We start from the raw sequence: 21,201 nt of genomic DNA, 5'->3' as shown, positions 1-21,201 counted from the left end.
AAATGTACATGAAAGGGAGAGCTTAGGCGGAGTTGTTTGGACTCAAAGGTAGAAGACAAGACAAAAATAGTCTGAACATGTCCAGAGGTGCTATAGTGTATATATTAGGCAAAGGATGTTGAACATAAATCTGCTTACAACAGGAAAAGAGGAAGACACCAGAGCTTCATAAATGTGGTCGAGGAAGACATGCAGAAGGTTGGTGTGACAGAGGACCCCAGAAGGTGGTAAGTGAAAAATGATTTATTATTATTTTTATTATTATTACATGGATTCATTATTTTATTTTATGTTTACATGGCCTCCGTACAAGCCGAGCAATTACGTCTCACGGCCACAAGAGGGCAACGTTGGACGTTTGTTCTGCTGTGGCGTTTTTGCTCGTTGGCCTGTGTAGACCCGCAGGTGTGCTGCAAATTACCCAACAAAGCAAAACTCAGGCGCTCACACACAAACGCCACCAAAGCACTGACGGGTGGTGACAGTCTCATCTCACAGGATCTCCATCTACGGTGTGAAAGTCGTAAGGATGTAGGTCACTCTGCGTCTTGTTTTGATATCTCGTTTCAAGCGATAACCATCTTTGAGCTCGCACCATCAAGCACACTTGACTGTCGTGTTTTGATGACGCCGTCACTGGGACTTTCCGGATACGTCACTAGGGGCTTCCGAGTTATTTAGCTAGCTCTGCCGCTGTGTTCATGTCGTTTAGCCGTGTAAACGTCGCTGCGTCGGTCTGGAGTACACAGCAAGAAGAACATGAACACCCCGAAGGCTCCTAAGAGCCACAAAGAGTGTGACTGTTGAGACTTCGTCGCCAGGAACGACGGTGTGAGAGAGGCAGAATGTCAACAACGCGGCCCCTCCTCGGAATGAGACGAGTCACCGAGCTAACGTGCCCGGAGCAGCCAGGCAGCAGGCTGCCTGCGTCCGCCGGCAGGCAGCAGCAAGAGAGCCCCACAGTGGACGAGTTTACGGTGCTGGAGGATAAAGAAGATGAGCTTAAATGCGCCAAACCGAGAGTGGAGCAGGTTTTTAAAGTAGCGTTCACCATTATCGGCTTGCTGGACCACACAGGACAGTCGCACGGCAACAAAACATTACGGCAGATATGGCTGCAGCTCAGAGGCAACAGAGAAGACGTGTCGAAGGCAAAGGTAGGATCTTAAAAACGCTTTCGCTTGCATTTCTGTGGCGAAGCCAGCAGACCAGTCTGAGAACAAGGCTGTCATTATTATTTTAAGAGCCGTCAGCTGCTGTCATTATTATTTTTAAATCAAACACAGTGCTGACTGTGCCCCTCAGTGTTGGTGCAGCTCAGAAACACGTCTGATTTGTACAATCTTATATTTGGCAGATCACATATTAGGGTTTAAATATATTCTTCAGGTGTGCAGATGGATAGGTAGTTTAAAGTCGTAATAGTGAGCGATGTAAAAGACAACATTTATGGCATCTCATCCTTTCCATCACAGAAAATATGAATGATGAAATATGACCTATTCATTTTGCCCAGATAGCTAATGAAAGTAACACTACTCATAACGCTCATAAGATGATATCGCAATATTTACGCAGTGGTATCTTGTCAAATGTCATGACATTTGCTTTCATTAGTTTATTGTTGGACTGTGGAGTAGACAGCCACAAGCAGTTGGCCACACTGTCTGTCAGATATGTTAAACAGGCCATCTCGGTTTCACAATGATTTTTAGGTGGGGTTGGATACAATGGTTGTTAACTAGTTGCTATTTGTTTTAACCAAAACAAAGGCTGAAGACTCCCTTTCATGTGTCTGTACAGCCATGAGAAAAAAATACTAAGCTATTACCAAACATGTTATTAAGGGTGGAGTCTGAAGGTTATATAAAAATACAGTACAATCACAATAGAGTTACTGTACAGGCAAGTGTGTGGGCGTCTACCTTACTACACAACCTGAAGGACAACAGGCAAAATATGTTAGATGTTAATGGGCTGCTGCTGAGAGCTCAAAGGTGTAAGAAGGTGTTTTATTTACAAGTCAAACATGAACAGCCACAACTGCAGCAGAATATCATTAGTTTAACATTTAGTTGTTTAACGCCTGGGGCTGAGTAAACATACATAAGTTTTTTTCTCCATCACTATTATTATTATTATTTATTCCTGTAGTTGTATGTCTAGCTTCAGAACTTTAAATATTTATTTTCAAATTGTCGTTAGTTTGTTATATATATATATATATATATATATCTTTATTGTGATTCTCCTACTTCCAAATACTCCAGTTTTTGGCTAGGCATTGGCATGCCTGGGAATCTCCATAAAGGAAGTTATGTTATTACAGTTTTTTTGTTTTTTTTTAATTCAGCTCCCTAAACAGTTTGCAAAGTTTGAAATTAGCACCTAATAAACTAAGTGCCAGTATAGTCTGTTCCTTAACGAAAAGAGAGGAGACGCCTTTATTCTGCATTTGCAAGTATGTTATTTGTAGATATAATTTTAATGAGGCAGACGGCTAAATTAGCAAAACAAAACAAGAAATAACTTGCAAAAACTGGTTAAAGTCATGGATAATAACAGAGTAAAATTGCAGTTTTTAGGTTTCTAAACATTGTACATGTGAAGTTCTTGTGTGTTTGTGGGGCCATTGTGATTGTAAAATTGTAATACGTATGTAATGATCTGCTTTTTAAATGACCGTCTCATTAAGTGTCAGCTTTTTTTGGATAAAAAATTTAGAGTTTGTTAAAAGTTATTATAAAAAATCAATAATAATAATAATTGAAAGAGCAGCGCTCTTTAGCACCACTGCTGGAGAGAGATTACTCATTGTGACTGATTTACCTCACCTGAAACCAAAGAGCTTGTTACACAGCCATCAATTTAAAAGTCATGTGATGTGTTTCTAGAGGTTTTACGGTATAATTAGTCATGCAAGGGATCTGTAAACATCTGAATCTTGATCTCAATCAGATCACTTTTGTGTGATTTCCCGGAGCATCGCTCACACTTCTGCATCTTGTGTCATGCATCTCTTTCTTTTTGGCACACTGTAACCAGCTGCTCCAAGCTCTGCCAGTCAACCGAGAAATGAATGTGGAAATGGGAATTTCACTGTGAGCCTGTTGAACTCATGATAAGAATGATGTGCAAGTCGTTGATGCTGGTTGATGCTGGCATTTCCTCCAGTTTGGGAAATCACTACTGTTTTTCCTATGACTGCATTTCTTTTTTTCCCTTCCATAGTCCAAACGTGTGATTCTGACCAGGCGTACTAGAGTCTTAGACGTCTTGTATGATTGACGTAATGTAACACACAATACTTTACCACTACTGAATGTAGAGAAAGTTAGGATCTTGGGCTTATGTTCTCTAGGAATCGACTAAGGAGCGAATGACACACAGCTAAAAGAACAGTAAACATTTATTCAAAAACAAAACCAAAAACAGTCATTCAACAGTTCACAACAGTTCCAATAGTCCATATTTGTCAGTCTGTGTATTCAGTTTCAGAGTTCAGGGTTCTTTTCAGTCTTTTCAGTTCAGGTGTGTGTGTATAGTGTTAATGTTAGTAGTACTACCCGGGTAGTGTATTGTTCTGAGATCTCATAAGCTTATCTGTCAAGAAGTAATGCAGTTGTCACTTCTAAGTAGGCTGGAAACCTTTCCTGCATCGCAGCTGGGGATCTGGAATCCTGGCTAGCAACTTTAGACTCCAACAAAAAAAATAACCTGCACAGGGCAGTGAACATATTTTACATGAATATCATATAACAACTTAATCAACACTAGTGACCAAATGCCCCTCACTCTTTGTATATAACGACTTAATGCAATCAATAATAAAATTAATCAAAGAACCTTAAAACAATTACTACATCATACAAATTTAACTCAAATCTCATATTTTGTGAACAGCAGTCACATCAATCCAATGAATTGAGAGAATGTACATTACTGATGCACGAGGAAAGTGCAAAACGTGGTCGCAGTACTATTTAGCCAAAGACTGCTCATATTTATCATCTCATTACAATAAATAAAACTTACCTACTAGCTTCCAAAGAAATATTTCCGATTGGTTTACAACATTCACAAGTGAAGAAATAAAAAGATAATACAGCACTTAAAGGGAACACATGAAATTTACATTATACTAAGCTAATTATTAGCTAACGATTAGCTTGCTATGCTAGCGCAGTTAGTCAGCTCACCGGAAATGAACAAAAACCACAAAAACAAAGGTACATCGGCATCAACAAAAAGTGTCCGCGTTTCCCAACAAGCTGAAGAGTAAAATCCAATTTGTGTCTTCACACATAACCTTTTTCTTGAGCAAGGATTAAAGAAAAACTCAGTGAGTAGCTCCGACCAGCATACGTAGCCTTAGCGCTATTCTCCTTCTCTATATCGACTCAAGTTCACAAGCACTAAACAATCTCATAGTGCCACCTACTGACATTCTTTGGGAACAGCAGTTCATTTTCATGAGGCAAGTTTTAGGTGGGTTACAGTAACATTTTTTTTTTTGTACAGATGCCACATTTTCTCTTTATCTTTGCAATGAGCAGATGGGAATGTTTATTCCACTGTTTGTTTGGACTCTTTCGCTAGTAAAAAGTATCCTCCAGTACCACCAGGACTGTGGTAACTGGTAGGAAGAGATGGATTAGGCTTAGATTTACATTTGGTAAATATCCATTGGAGAGGCATTAGACTTTATGTTGTTATAAGTTTGTTTTTGGTTTTCAGTGGTACTCATTAATATGTATTGAGTGTGGAAACAGAGTCTTAGTGATACGTTTTAACATCAGGAACTATAGCATATGCAATAATACTTCATATTTTAAAAGGTTTGTTTGGGTTGGTCACTCATGTTTAGATTCTGTGACTGGGTTACCAGTGGACAGCCTTACTTATTTTGCTTTGGCCAGTTTTGCTTATCTTGCTTTTTTTTTTTTTTTTTTTTTTTTTTTTTTTTTTGCTTTGGCCCTACCTTCGTGTGTTTTAACTACCAGCTGGCCTGCTGGTCAGGTTCTTATTGTCCTTGACCCTTGTCCTGGATTGCTGTTGACTGATTTCAAGATTTACTCACAGTTGGAGTGCTACTCCAACCAGGACTTAGAGCAGATAGAAAAGTGCTAAAGCTCTCTGAGACTGCAGAACAAGGAGCTGCAGTCCAAGCTTCCTGGAGATGGGGCTTGTATTTCTTCATTATGTGTAAACAAAAATACATTAAATAAATAAATAAATAAATAAATGAATGCTCAAATCTTTGCAGAAACATTTATTTCTTCATTTGAGAAAACGTGCGCTTCCTTACGCAGCACAGGCAAACACTTGTACCCTGACAGTCTCCTTTATAAATACAATCATTATTTCTACTTGTTAAAAATCTAAAGTATAAGCAGCAGTGATCTCTCAGCCTGTATAGTTTGTACACAGAGCCAAAGGAAACTCATTTTATTTTAAGAAGCCACACCCACATATTTATAGCCGTGCTCACTTTCAAATCTCACACCCTTTCTGTCTCTCCCACCGCATCACTGAGTCATCATACATTGCTCGTGCTGAGTCACTTCTTATCGGCAGAGAAACACTAAAAAAATGCAAAACACTATCTGTAAGAAAGTTACCGTACCCACCTGCGCTGATTCATCCAAACAGTTGCCACAGCCAGGAGATTCCCTAAAACAGTGAGTAGAGTTTGATTTCATCACGTGTCACCTTAAATACCTTACAGGTGTGTGGGCACGTCAAGCACGAGACAACACACTGTGTGAAATATTTATATTCTTTTTTTTTTTTAATTTTTTGCTAAATATGTTAAATTAGGTCATTCTGATTGGTTCCATTTTCTTTCTTTCCTAGATGGATGATAAGCAACACTGCAGTCATAATGCAGTACTCACAGCTGTGGTTCTCTGTTGCATTTTGTGTTCTCCTTGTTGTGCAGGAATATGTTCGAGGACTGTGCGACCCAGAACTGCAGAAAGAAGAGCGGTACCCGGTGGATATGCACTGTATCTTTGCTGGCGCCAGGGGCCTTTTTTTGGACAGGCTCATACGGGACACGAGCGCTGAAGTTCTGGTGCAAGAGCCGGGCTGCCTGCGGCTGTTGGGTCGGGCTGAGCCCGTGGTGATGGCTCAAAGCCGAGTTCAGCAGTTTGTAGCACTGTTCCAAGTACGAGTCTTGTTATCAGACGTAGTTTCATTCTGATTCTGTAGTAGTTACGTGACTCCACGGGGGGTCATTTATATTGTGGAAAGCTGATGAATAGTTGTAAATAAAATGTGAAGATTTTCTGCAAATCCTTTTTGTTTTGAACTGTTGATGGGACAAAATGAAACGTACGAAGGAATGCCGTGGGCTTTCTAGAGAAAACGACTTAACAGTCATTTGAAATTATTTAAGAAGGAGTAGTCTACAGCATGTCATACCACACACTCAAGTGTTTTTGTGTTTTGTCCAGGAGAAGCGAAGTCTACCATGTGACACAGAACCAACAGTAAAACGAGCATTCAAGTCCTTCGTGGAGGAAAGGGATGACAAGTACACTATGGAGCTCTTGCTGCTTCCCAGTGCGCTGAAGGAGGAGTTGCTGGGACTTGTTCACACCCCTACGAACACAAACACCTCTTCTCTGGTTAGTGTGAACATTTTCTGGCAGCACGTAGAGCATGACCACTGTGACCAAAGAGTTTTTGATGACAACTGCAAATTTCAAAGGGAATAAGCTGGAACTGCTGTGGGTAGTTGAGATTGTAGCCTTGTGCTATAAGATTTAATACTAAGATTTTAAAAAGTTTTTCTGATGCATGACTGGTATTATTTTGTGTTTAACCACACCTCGACCCAAAAATATACCTCTGCATTCATTGATTTGGTGTAAGCAGCTTAAGTTTACAAACTGATCTGAAAGTCAAGGTGGGAAGGTACAGTCAATAAGAAGAAAGTTAACTTTAAGGTCATGTGTAATAAAAGGCGTTTTTATAGTGTTATTATATTTTTATAAACTGTGTAGAATTAGCTGTTAATATCTGCTGTGTCCCGGCAACAAGATGCTTCCCAGCTTTACAAGTCAGTAAGAATTTCCCCCCGTTTTTACTTAGAAAACTGGCAAGCTATAGGCATTGAGCTAAAATCAGTCTCACCCCCTCACTGCTCACTTCCATTGTGAGTGTGAAGGGGAGATTTACTAACACAGATGCTAAACATACTGCCAGCCCTGGCTTTGGGTGGGTGGGTTATATTCAAAGTGTTTTTGAGGGATAGGAGTGTGCTGTAAATAAGGATCATTGTGAATCATGCATAGTAGTCCCCCATTAACCATATGTCTTTGATATGTTTAGAGAGCATAACTGGTGCTCTTAAACTTTTGTGATGATGCTGCAGAATTACAAATTTGGATCTGTCACCGAAATGTTGAATTAGTTATTATTTTATATGAAGCTTGTTTTAGTTTTAAAAAATATGAATTCAGTGTGAATTATTTATTTATCAACAAGTTAAGAGCTTCATTGTACTTTTAGGTATTTAGAAATCATGTTTTACCAACGTATGAAGTAAGAGAGAAGTTGAAGAACAAGTTGAATGTTTTTGAAAGTCACACTAAGTACAATCGAAGACGTCATTTCTGGCATCGGGAAGAAGAACCACGTAGGGCACACTGGAAAGTACAATAGGAACGTTGGCTATGGCAAGCATTCCAGTTTGAGAGGAACTTTTATTGTAGTTTCCTAACTGAGGCAACAACCACTGTGTTTCCTTCCCCAGACTCAGCTCAACCAGATGCTCCATCCAAGCATGTCGGAGGTTGACCAGGACCGCTCACAGAGCAGCACCCCTGTGACGGAGCTCTCCAACCGCATCCTGGACACTAGTTTTGAGGAGCGAGGGACCACGCCATCATCTCTTGGCGGAGGCAGTAAACCAGCAGGTGGAATCGGTTTAGGTCCCGAGGCAGTCCTGCATAACAGCAATCGGCCCACGCACAAGCGGCGTTCATCAGGCAGCGAGACGCGGGATACAAAGAGACAGTACTCTCTGGAGCGGAGGGAAGAGTCGCCGGAGAGAGCAAGAGAAAGGGAGCGACAGAGGGACAGAGAGGGCCGGGGGGGCAGTAGCAGCTGTAGATCCAAAACCCCCTCTGCTTCGTCGTCCCTCTCCTCCTCAGCGAAGGCAAATACCGTATCTGGGCCCATCATGCTGGACTCTGCTGAGGGTGTCTCGGATGAGGGAGAGGCAGTCAGCCCAGAAACCAACCTCCGCTGCTTGGTCAATTTTTTCAGGTAAAATTCACACTAGTCAAATGTTTCCAAATGAATTCCTTGGATTTATATTAGAACTGTTTGGAATTATGGTGGTCGTCTTTGGGGTCTAAAGACGACCACCATAATTTGAAACGTGGTCAGTTTTTCTTTGTTTTACATTACAGTAAGTCGAATATTACCTGGAATGAAGGATATTGTGATGGTTTTGTTTTATTGACTAAATTAACACACTCGTTGGAAGAATTATTGCTTATGAATATAATAATTAGTTGAAATCTTAATGAAGAATAGATTTTGTATTTGAACAGAGCTCACATTTGCTTATGTACATATAAGAGACCTGCTGGCTGTTGTCCTGGTTGATGAAACATTAGGTCATGACCGTACGCATACAGTACAAAAATACATTTGGATGTTCAAATTAAAGTAATACAAAGGTTCAGTGATCCAGTTGAATCAAATCGAGTGGCTAACTGTTGAGTTTCACTGTGCAGTGTTCCTTAGTCATTTGTGGTGAGATCATAACAGAACGAGTCAACCTCACGTACCCTTTTCAGACATGCCCCCCTTTTCATTGATCTCTTAATGACTCCTGTCTGAATGTGCAATCCAGTCAGCTTTCCCTTAAAGCCGTGATGACTATGTTTGAGTGAAGAGAGGCAGACAGCATGTCTGGGACGAGGTCACGTTTAATGAACCAATTTGGAAAGTTGTCGCTGAAAGGTTGATTCAGTTCATCTGGACGTTTTCAGTGGGAGAAACGTTTCGTCATCATCAGGTGACTTCTTCAGTCTCAGCTGACTGCAGGTTTCAATCTTATAATCAGTACATTTGCGCAATGGCTGAAACCAGCACCACTGAATGAACAAAGGGCTGGGAGGTCAGTTCCTTGATCATTAATATGCAAATTCTCATAACCATTGATCAACAACCACTGATCAAAGCTCATCCTGGATGATTGAGCATGCATCAAGATGTATTACATGGCACTGGATTAGATTCAGGTGGGTAAGTTATCTTAGCTCAGTAGACTCAGTAGGGTAGGGTAGGGTAGAGCGTTCGCCCCATGATCGGAAGGTCGGGGGTTCAAATACACCAAACAGTTACCCTGAGGTACCCCTGAGCAAGGTACCATCCCTACACACTGTTCCCTCGGCGCTGGATTGGCTGCCCAGTGCTTCACTGACTGAATGGGTTAAATACAGGGGGTAATTTCCGTACAGGAGATTAATAAAGTATACAAAACCAAAAAAAAACTCTACTGCTGAGCGGTTCGTCAGTATGAGCTGTGACAAGCATCGACAGAAAGGTGAGCCGTGTCTGAACGACACAATGAACCCAGTAATGTTACTTGATTTGTTTGAGTTTCTCTTGAACTGGAATTGAATGGCTCTCTTTACAGCCATTAAAGACAAGCGGATGCATTATAGCCACCAGTAATGTAACATGCTACAAAATCACATTTTCCCCAGAACCATGGGTTACCAGCAGGAAGTGGTGGAACGTGTTGTCAAGGCAACAGGACAGACGGAAGATACCTTCCTCGTCCTTGAGAAAATTGTGGAGGAAACTAAGCGTTGTGAAGAGAGCTTGAAAGGAGGGGAAAAAGAAAGAAGACTGAACTCTGTGCGTACCTCAGACGCTCGCTCTTCATCGTCATCCGTCTCTACAGCCTCCTGCTTCAGAGAGGAGCTCGAGCTGAGCAGGCTGTCGGCGGACCCAGGGAGATCTAAAGAAAACATCAAGCCCAACCACTATGGAAGCAGCAGTAATGGGCTTGGGCACAGGAGGCAGTGCAGCGGCAGCGAAACAAGCACTCAGCAGGTACTTGACAACTTACAATAACTCCAGCTTTACTTCTTTGTCTCACAGAGACAGACATAGAGCCAAAGGTCTAGCTGTAGCGTGCGATCCTGTCTTCACATGTACATCTTCTATATTATTCTCTCTGCTTCTTATTATCTTTCATCTTGTTCTCTGATACCTTCACCTGAGATAACCTCTGATATCTTATCAGATACGATGCCTTTTTTAACCCGTGGTGAGGCGTTGTACACGTGCTAAACTTTGATTCGAACCTCATTTCAGGCGATCACTATTAAGAGGAGCTCGAGCGCTCAAGGAGGAGCAGGAAACTATGAGGTTATTACCATTGATGACGATGAAGACATCATCCCCACTGATACCAAAACGGCAGACAGAATGTCTCGGATGATCACGGTGGCGCACCTCAACGCACAGTCGGGTTCCAGAACCGACTATTTGGCACGAGGAGGCGGAGGCATCCCGCAGAGGGACTACTTGTCCCGAGGTGGGACTCAGACTTTGGGGGGATCGGTGAAGGTCGAGACCGTAACGGCACTGCGCAGCACGCCTCAGTGGCTGACTGCCACCACTGCATCCCTGGCTTCAACCACCAGTGTAGGTATTGCCCCAGTGTTCAGTCAAAAATAGTGTGTGTGAAGTTTTCTGTTTAACAGGTGGCACTTTGAGGTAGCATTTTGTGCAGTGTCTGTTGTCTTTTCACACACACGACAAAGCTGGGAATGAGCAGTTATTTTAAACGCAGCACGCGCCCGGACAGCTGCGTCTGGTGGATTTATAACATCAGTGACATCACGGTCTCTTTGTCTCGTCCTCGTCAGTCAGCTCAGCCCATCGCCCGACCCTCAGCCTCTTCCTATCAGACAATCAGCCACACGGGGTTCCACGGGGCAGCAGCACGGACGCCTCCCACAAATGACCCGCCGGCACCACCGGTGACTGGCTTGGCTCGTTTCCATCAGTCGCTGAGGACTCCCTACAAACTGAACCTGCCAAACGAGCCGGGACGCCCAGACCTCAGACACATCATCATAGACGGCAGCAACGTGGCTATGGCGTGAGTGTAAAAAGAAATTTATACTGAAAAGTCTGGCCTTTTCATATCAAGTAAGATATTCACATTCAGTAAAAACTTTATATAAGAAAACTACTGTTTGTTATAGTTTCAGATCCCTCTCATCTGTCAGAGAATTATTATAAAAGGCACAAAGCTCTTCAGCTAACATCATTGTTTAAATATAGGTTGTATAAAATGTCTTTTTTTTTCCAAGGTTAGTTAACAAATTGGATGTTTTTTATGTGTTGATGCATACACCTGAGCTCCAAGCGGGTTATTTAAAAAACCCACCGTGTCCGTTTTTCACAGGACGCCTCACCATCCTGTGTCAAACACGTTTCAGCAGTTTGTAGCTTGTTGTCTTTAGCAGCAGTAACAGCAGTTCAGCTCAGTCAGGTTTGTGCTCCTTTTTTAATGCACCGCTCTCTTAAGGTCCCACAAACAGCCGTTGCACCATTGTGATTCTTTTCTGGTTCGGCTTTGCTGCTGTGCTTGAGATCAGTGTCCTGTTGCGTGACATTTCAGCAAAGCTTTGGCTGTTGCACAGATGGCTTCACTCTATATACTTTGGTATATAGAGGAGTTCATGGTCAAGTGCAATAAGGTTTCCAGGTGCTGTGGCAGCAAAGCAAACCTGATTATCAGCCCTCCACCGCTTTTCTTAGCTGTTGCTGTGAGGTGTTTGTGCTAATTTGCAGCTTTTGGTTTTCTCCAAACGTGGTGCTGTGCATCATCTCCACTTTAGTCTCATGTGTCCAATGGACTTTGTTCCTGACATCTTGGTAATCATGTTGGTTCAGCTTAGATGATGCAGAATATGAGCTTGAATATGAAAAAAAGACAAATATACATATTTGTATATGTATATTTGCATATTTGTATGCCAGGATTATCCACAAGGTACCATCAAGTACAAAGCTGTGCATGACTCGGGGAATCAGAAGATTTACCAGATGCTTCTTGTTGTAGCTGCAGCTTTTTCAGGGCTGTCTATCTGAACCCCCATCTGCTCCTCTGACCATTATAAATAAGAGATGAGAGCAGAGTGTTAGTCATTTCTTTCAGAGCGAGCATTTCTTAATCATGGCTGTAAGGACAGGATGTTGTAAGTCGCTTGATGACAAATATAATATGTGTTTTGATTGGTGTCACTTCCCGCGCCTGTTTTACTCGTACCACGTTTTTCCTTTTTACTAACGAAGCTATCCACCTTCCCATCATCATCATCATCATCATCATCATCAGTTAAGGTCACACCATCTCTGTCACACAATACCATCTGTTGAAGCGCGTAGGTCGCAGCTACAACTGTTGTGTAGGTGCACCAAAACCTTGCCCACGCAGTCACATACTGTTATTAGTCATCATATTTGTGAGTGATTTCACGTGTGTGTGTGTGTGACTGACGGAGCGAAAGCACGTGTAACGGCACAATATTGATGATGTGTGGGGGTGAAACCGTGGGGGTGTTTTTGAGAAGAAAGGCCCTTTCTAGTAAAAAATCTGTATGTTTCTTTCTGATTATTGGATAAGACATTCTTTATGTGTGTAACACAAATTATTGTCTTTCCTCTGTGCTCGCACTCTTCCACCCAGATGACCCTCTCCTGCCCTCTCATTTTTGCAGCTACTTCCTTTGATGTTCTTACTTCATTGTCCCTCCTTACCAGAAGTATGTCTAAAGGAAACACACAAGTCAGCACTGTGGCTCAGTTTTGATCATTATTGTATTTAATACACAACGCAAAGTGAGCCAAAATCAATGCAGTTGCTTTCCTGTACAGACACAGGAAGAGATTTTCTTATATATTTATTGAAATAATAACACCTGCCTTAAATGACTGCAGTAATTTGAGTTTCGGGGATGAAGGCAATGATCCTGAAGGAGGTTATTGGGTTATGTAAAGTTTTGAAATGTGTTCCCTTGTCAGGTTTGCTCGGTGATTTTTAGATTGCATAAGCTCTTCCTGCTGTGTTCTCATTCATCACTTTCTCTATCAGCGGCGAGTGGAACTCCCCCTGACTTTGCACTTTAGGCTCTGACCACAAGCTGAAGTTTATCTTGTTGTGCAGTGTCCGTGTGCGCTCTCTGCCTCGACTCTGTGCATCTGCAAGACGTCTGAGACGATGGGTTTATCAGCTTTGAGCGTCCGCCCGAGTATGACGTGCCATGTTGTGAAATACGGGGCACTTTCTCACAGCGTTATTACAAGAATGATATTACTGAGATATTAATAAGAATATTATAATGGCACCATTACATTAAGAATTCAGGTAGACATCAAATTTCATAGTGAAAAGTTTCCATTTCACAGTTCTCGTGTTTTAAGGAGCTCGCTCTGTGAAGTCTCTACAATCAAAGATGAATTATCATGTCGATGTTAAAAACAGTTCTGCTTGGTTTTTGGCAGAGTGTATACAGACGGATGTCGTTGCCACTTTCTACCTTTAGCTTGTTGCATCATTATTTTATCTGTTTATTTATTTTTGGTCAGACTTGTGTCACTTTTCCATGTGTGAAGCACTTTACAGAACTGCTAAGGTTTTAAACGCTGTATGAAGAGTGTGGAGCAGCTGACCGGGATGTGAGCTGGTCATCTCTGCTTTAACTGCAGCGCATGTAAGACTAGATTTCTGAACACCATAGTAACTCCGTATACAGGGAAGTAGGCAGGGCAGACAAAACCGGAGTTCACATGATGGGGAAAAAAAAAAGAATGAACAGAAGCTTCTTTCATGAAGCAGCATTTAATTATTTCCTCAAGAACATCAGCTTTCCAGAACAGAAATCTGCAGTTCCAGTCTAGTTTTCCCCGTTTCATAGTTTATTAGCTGCCGTTTTAGTTGTACATTCAATTCTTAGTGAAGAAAAGGGGAACTTGTGCCGGTCTGTTTTTGTATATCAAACAGGGGTCACAGAAGCCTTATACACTACTACTGTAAGATTTTAACATTTCCTCTGAAAATAACCATGTGCACAAGATTTCCCCCAAACATAAAAATCCACTGAAGGGCTGTCAGCGTTGACGTGTGTGCCGTTTCTCCTGAGGTGGTGATTGTTGAGGTGTACGAATGACGCAGATTTCACTCAGAAACCTGAGACCACTGAACAAAGTGCCAATAAGGCCAAATATTTAAAAATACCTCCGTGGCTGATAAGAGTTTTGTGTCTGTGGATTTCAGCGAGAGAAGCCAACTTCCTGCTGCTGTCAGGGAGTTTCTCATGTCTGCTGCCGTGTGCTGCTTTTGTTGTTCTGTGGTTTTCTGCGTCCTAGCGACCGATGTTGTATTACAGCTATCTGACGTGCGCATATGGAGGTCGTGCACGTCATCGACAACAATCTGGGTCAGCTGACGTTGCGCCCTGTATCATGTATTTGTTTGTTTATTAATGAATTCCCGGGTTTTGCCCACACATCACCTGAAATGTGTTTACATGTGTTCAGCGTTTGTGTTTATTGCCTTATTTTTTTTGGGGGGGGGTTCTGAAGTGTTTCCAAGGTTTCCATTCCTTTAGTTGACTCTAGATCCTAGTCCTGTGCACATGTTCACTCTCTTATTTCTCTCTGTGCTTTCAATCCATTTTTTGAATGCTCGTGGAGGGAACAAGGAGCATCTGTAGTTTAATATGTGGCACTTCCTCACAAGTGGACACCCTTATCCCTGAGCCTTATTACTGTCCATTACTTCTGTTTTTATGGGTTTTTAGGAGTTGTCTTCTCCAGTTAACTGTGTCCTCCTTCTTCTCGTCCTCACTTCTGCAGTCATGGCCTTCATCGGTTCTTCTCCTGCCGTGGTATAGCACTAGCAGTGGAGACATTTTGGAAGAGAGGACACAGGGAAATCACAGTCTTTGTCCCCCAGTGGCGTCAAAAGAGGGATCGACTAACAACAGGTACGACAGGTCTATACAGGCCAGTCTTCACATGTGTATTAAAATATTTTAACAGAGTATCTGTTTGTCTTTCCGTTAGTCTTTTGTTGTCTTGGAGACACAGCCACAAAAAAGCATCAGCAGGCTTTTGATTGTTCCTGTGGGTATTCGATTTATTTACAGTTCATTCACTTGTGATAAATCAAATAGAAATATTCAAACGGGTTGCTTTAGTATCAATCACCTCCGCCCTTTGCTCACTCCTCATGCCACTGCCATTCTCGTCCATAATCTTGTTATCTCTCGAATTGATTACTGTAACTCGCTATTATTTGGCCTTACACAAAAATCCATTAACAAGCTCCAACGTGTCCAGAACTCTGCTGCCCGTATTATTACTAGGACTTCCTCTACCCACCACATCTCCCCAATCCTGAAGCAGCTTCACTGGCTCCCGGTTAAATTTCGCATCCATTTTAAAATAATCCTCTATACATTTAAGGCTATTCATTCTCTCTCTCCACCATACCTCTCTGATTTAGTACAGATGAACTTCCCATCCCGGTGCCTCAGATCTTCATCTTCTCTTTCTCTCTCTGTTCCTTCCTGTCTGATTACAATGGGGGGCGGGGCTTCTAGTTGCTCTGCCCCTCGACTTTGGTATTCCTTACCCCCTGACCTCAGAAATATTAGTTCATTCCCTCTTTTTAAGTCCACCCTCAAAACTCATCTGTTTAAAATTGCTTATGTTTAAACCTCTGTATGCTCTTAACTTTTATCTGTTATTCTTATTATTGTGTATATTTCCAGTTTTTGTGTTTTTATCTGTTGTACAGTGTCCTTGGGTGCTTTGAAAGGCGCTATTTTTAAATAAAATGTATTATTATTAGTAGTAGTAGTAGAAACACAAACATTTTTTTCTGCTGAAACTCTGTACTTAACACAGCTGAAGGTCATATCAGCAGCAGTACTTCTGGAGCAGCTGTTTGGGTTTTTGTCTTGCAGGTCGTTGTGTACGGGAACCAAACAAACCTGTTTAGTACACGTGTGTGTGTTCACTTTGTCGTCATTGTTTTTACTGACACAGCCGGCGGTGTTTTCTTACAGAGCAACATTTTCTAAACCAGCTAGAAGACCTGAGGCTGCTCTCTTTCACCCCCTCCAGGGAAGTCTGTGGCCAGAGGATATCCTCGCACGATGACAGGTACACCCTGAAAACACTTCATATCTAAGGGCACAGAGACTGATGGACAAAGACCGAATAACTGAATCGCTCAGTTGTTGAAGGTTCCCTTGTGTGTGTTCGCTCCCAGACTCACCCTGCTGACCTTCATCTGTACTGTATCTTTCTAATAGATGACTAGAAGATACATATGCAGATATATGATGATTCTATGATGATGTTTTGAAGCCCAGATCATTCATCATAAAACTGACCAGCACCTTCTCCACATATAATATTTTTGAACACGAGGAAAATCCTGAGTGTCCTTTTTTTTTCTCCCCGTCAGATTCATGCTCCACCTAGCAGAAAAAACAGACGGGATCATTGTAACCAATGACAACCTGAGGGATTTTGTCGACACCTCGGACACCTGGCGTAGGATCATTCAACAGAGGTGATTGTTGTGTATACAGCTCAGTGAGTCATTCACTTAGTGTTGCATTACCTAACATGGCACTGGAAAGTCCACACAGGAGCAATGTTAAGATTGAAGTTCTATTTAAAACCATTTTATTTACATTTACTATCAATCAGCGAGTCCTTTATAGGAAAAGGAACCTGAGAATTCATGTGTGTGCAGGAAACTAAACGGGTACGGCATTTTTAAGTGTGTCACCAATCAAAAGATCCGGTTTTGGTGACTAATAGTGAATAATGCATTTTATTACTCCTTAATGAGAATTTCATATTGCTACATCAGTTAAAGCAACGTATTTAATTTGGCTAAGAGATGTCTTTAAATGATTGATTTTTGAACACCCACATCGTGTCCTTCACATGTTTTTTGACACGCAGGAGAACCGTTGAAAAAGTATTGAGGAAAATAAATCCGTTGATATCAACCATTCATACTGTATCTGCAGGGAGTGTTGTAAACCACTCAGACTTACTTACATGGTGATAAATGCAGAAATTACTCTCAGCGCACCTAGTATGCCGATATATTTACAGTTAAGGCTACAATAAAATAAATGCAAACTGAATAAATATATTGAAACTTTATATACATCAGTGATGACAAAGAGTGTTTGTATTGAAAGTAGCTATGTAACATTTTCCATGACTTCTATCATACGGTGCTCCACCAGAGCCCATATGAAGGGCTAACTGTATGAGACTGTGGGATTGTGTCGCCCCCTGTTGGTCAGTATCTCAGATAAAGACCCCCTTTGCACAGGAAACCACTGTGCAAGTTGGTCTGACGCCATCCGGCGCTGCTGTCATGGGTTAATTCCTGGTTGTGACTGCTTTACACAGAGAGCGGCGTTCCCCCGTACACAAACTCTGTTTATTTAAGGCTATTTTGTTCAGGCTGACTAGTTCAGCCTGAACAAAATACCTAACAGGGGTAAAATTAGCTTAGCTTATAAGTTTTTATTTTTTATTTCAAACTGGTTTAATAAACATGGTACTGGAGGGAGAGACTCATCACTGACTCTAACCAAATTTCTCATTTCCACATACCTGTAAACATACTGTGACTCAGTGTGGCATATTTCTTCATCAACAAACAACAAAGCTCTTAACATTTTTAAATAATTTTCACAGACTAATTCTTTTTAAAACTTTTTTTTTTATTGGGGGAAAAACAGACATTTGTACCCAAATCAGTAGACTTTCATGGAAAACGCTGTTAATTTGTCAGCAACAATATTAAGTCATTTCTAGGAAGGTATGGGCAAAGAACCTGAAAGTGTGTCTTCCTTTGTATTGTTCTGCATCGCCTGGATCTCCTGGTGCATTGATGATCTTGTCTTAACTCCAGAGTACTTTCCAGCTTTTGTAGTGATGTTAAAATTTCAAGAATAAAATGTAGTTATTCGAAATCAGCAACTGAACATGTAGTATGTCAACAGTAAGAATGTAAAAGCTGCAGAAAAAACAACACAGTGTGGGTTCAGAAAGTGCCCACTAGAGTTTAAGAACAGTTACTTGGACGTTACAGTTTGTGAATTTGTCCACTTTGACCGGCAGATTGCTTCAGTTTACTTTTGTGGAGGACCACTTCATGATCCCCGATGACCCTCTGGGAAAGGACGGACCTCACCTTGACATCTTCCTCCGTAAAGACAGCTGGTGTGTGATGAAATACTGAGGCCTTGTCGGGTCAGTGTTGGTTACTGTGCTGTGCACTGCTCCTTCTTACACCCTCTCTTTCTCTTCCTGTCAGGAGAGCTCCGGGCACGCCTCCGCCTCTCAGACCCCCGGACCTCCGGCCTCCCTCACAGCAGCAGCCAGTTTACGTGCAAGCTGTTCACTCTGCCCCGCGGACCCCCACCTCCCTGACGGCCCACACCACTGCGCACTGGCCCCACTCTGGGCCCCCAGAATGGCACCCACCTCGCCGTTCTCCCTCACCCTCTCCCTCACCTCCGCCCCAGCGGTCGCCGGGGGAGACGTCAGAGCTGAAGAGAAAACTGTACGACATCTTCCCCGACCAGAAGCAGCGGATCGACCGCATCCTCAGCGACAACCCGTACATGAGAGACCTGAACGCCCTTTCTGGGTTGCTGCTCGGATAAAGAACTATCTCAGTTAAGACGATCAGCAGATATACACGCAGTGCATACACACGCAAGGATATATATAAAAATAATTTATTTTACCATCTCTTCCAGCTTGGAGGACTTTTTCTTTAATTGTTTTTATTTTTCACCGAGACTGATCGTCAAACTAGCTGCTACTGTTGAAACCCATCGTTTGGGACGATCTACTTTTTCTCTCCTTCCTCCTTCACTTTCAGGTCGATTAAGGTCGACAGCACCGGTGTCTGCGTCACCAAAATGTTAAAAGTTACCACATTCGTCAAACAAGAAAAGTCTCTAGGTAATCATTTCTTTGTTTCTCGACAACAGTCCAGAGATTCCATGAATGTGGGACCAGCACTGGGCGCGCTCTTTTTGGACCGTGGCACCAGCTCAGCGCACGACCGGTTTCCTCTCCTGAACTTTGCTGACTTCTTAATACAGACTCTCAGCTTGTTCTCCAGCTTTATGTTGAGACACGTGTGACGCTGGCAGGTTTTTGCATGTTTTGAAACTTTCAGCAAAGCATTTTTGTTCTTTTTCCACTGTCAAGCAGTACCAGGCTACAAAACCTAACATCGGTTTGTGCAGTTCGGAGACGTTCAATATTAACATGGGAAGTTTAAAAGAACACTTTGTTTTCGTTTGCAGTGCATCTGTTGGAATTGCGTTTTAATTGAGACAGCCAGAATTTCAGGAAGCATGATGAGATCAGTCAGATGAAAGTATAAACAGTGAATAGAAATCCCCAAAAGCAGTAGCTGGTCAAAAGTTAAGCAGGAAATTACATCAAAGCTTCTGTTTTGGCAGCTGAGCACATCAAAGAAACACCCTTAGGCGTGCTCGTGGCCAACATTTAGAGGCTGTTGTTCACAAGCCGTTTCTCCAAGTTACGATACGTGTGCATATTCAAGCTGAATTTAAACAACGACCAAAAAACGTTTCTAGTTAATTTAACCAGCCCCTCCCAACTCTACCTTCTCAAACCCAGTTTTAGATGCTTTCCCCCCTTCAAAGGTAGACCATTATAAACTGTTTTATGTAATCTCATTGGTGATTTTTCTTTTTCATATGATATTTGCAGAAAGTCCCTTCTCTCATAGTTCTGTGTTCTTTCTCAAAGCTGCACTTTATAAATGATCTCTGAAGAAAACCTGAATTTGCTGCTCTGATGATCTCTTCAAAGTGACGTTACTTCCCAAACTGACCCGCTCTGGGTTAAAAGTTTCTGTCTGTAGCCGACACGTGTCAGTTGTCTGACCTTGAATGGAAACAAACACTAAAACAGTTTAGACTTACCCTTTGAAAATTAATTTGCATTTAAAATGACGGATCATAAGTTTGCTCACAAAAAAAACAGTGTTAAGATGACGAAGTTTAAGTTACAGATGTACCGCAATGAAGGCTGCAGCGGTTTCACCCTTACACACCCGGAGCTGCAGCTTGCATATTTAATGTGCATCTGATTTTGTAACATACAAACACTTCATCTTGTGAGAAGAATCTCTGCACAAAAACTTCACAAGGTGTCAAAAATAACTTTTGTTTGTACTTGCCATGTTGTTATCGTAAGGATTACTGAAGGATTTCTTTTCTCTTGTATTATAATTCTTTTGTGTATATTGATTTCATTTTTGTAAATATGCACATTTTTGGCTACAGTGCACATATGGTTCTATGTATGTGGAAGAAGAATAAAATGCAGCATTCTCCATAGAAAAATGGGCAAACTCGCTTTGTTTTTCATCACGGGTTAAATTAAAGATGAACTCTTATGTCTGCTTACTTTAAATGTCTTAAATATTGTACAAGAAGGCTCATCGCCTCAAACACACTAAGAATGTGAGAAGTTTTTTGAGAGATCTCTTTTGGGGTGATAACAGAGCGAAACCTAAACCCAGGTTGAAAATATTGTTTCAGTTGCTTTTAATGTATTTTAATTATGATATTTACGTACTAAGATAAAATTAAAAACGATTTTTTTTTTTCCTATAGCAACCACCCTGAGGAGGCACTGATTCTATTGCTTTTAAGACTGGGACAAATACCATATTTTTGCTACATATCTATTCAGCCAATCATATGGCAGCAATTCAGTGCATTTAGGTATAGTCAGGATGGCCTGCTGAAGTTCCAACTGAGCATCAGAATGGGGAAGAACTGTGATTTTAAGTTGCTTTGTGGCATGGTTGTTGGTGCTAGACCGCCTGACCTTAATATTTTTCCTGTCTTACTGAGAATCGTCTGAAAGAAGAGAAAATATCCAGTCAGCAGGACAACGTCACACAGGGGGCCACTCTTGTCTGCTAAGAACAGGAAACTGATGAGAGAGAACAGGCCAATTCTGACTTGTATCAGCGGTTCAGGCTGGTGGTGTAATTATTCTTCTTTTGGCTGCTCACTCTAGGAGTCGTCACGTCACAACCCTATTCCTTGT

The 21,201-nt window shown here is 41.8% G+C and overlaps 1 protein-coding gene across 1 annotated transcript; it reads left to right on the top strand.

Moving 5' to 3' along the window:
* The first annotated feature begins 416 nt into the window (after nucleotides 1–416).
* On the top strand, nucleotides 417–19,839 carry n4bp1 (nedd4 binding protein 1). Its single transcript, XM_084932656.1, has 12 exons — nucleotides 417–1,157; nucleotides 5,942–6,169; nucleotides 6,459–6,632; nucleotides 7,763–8,277; nucleotides 9,732–10,083; nucleotides 10,348–10,680; nucleotides 10,905–11,140; nucleotides 14,905–15,035; nucleotides 16,122–16,218; nucleotides 16,526–16,633; nucleotides 18,214–18,315; nucleotides 18,410–19,839. Exons 1-12 carry the CDS (start codon nucleotides 846–848, stop codon nucleotides 18,759–18,761), a joined length of 2,940 nt encoding a protein of 979 aa, XP_084788782.1. The 5' UTR covers nucleotides 417–845; the 3' UTR covers nucleotides 18,762–19,839.
* The last annotated feature ends 1,362 nt before the right edge of the window (nucleotides 19,840–21,201 follow it).

The sequence above is a fragment of the Perissodus microlepis genome, chromosome 7 (genome assembly GCF_051167445.1).
Source record: "Perissodus microlepis isolate ML-2025 ecotype Zambia chromosome 7, ASM5116744v1, whole genome shotgun sequence".
Classification (NCBI taxonomy): domain Eukaryota; kingdom Metazoa; phylum Chordata; class Actinopteri; order Cichliformes; family Cichlidae; genus Perissodus; species Perissodus microlepis.
The sequence above is the reverse complement of the archived record's forward strand: the minus strand, read 5'-3'. Positions and strand labels throughout refer to the sequence as shown.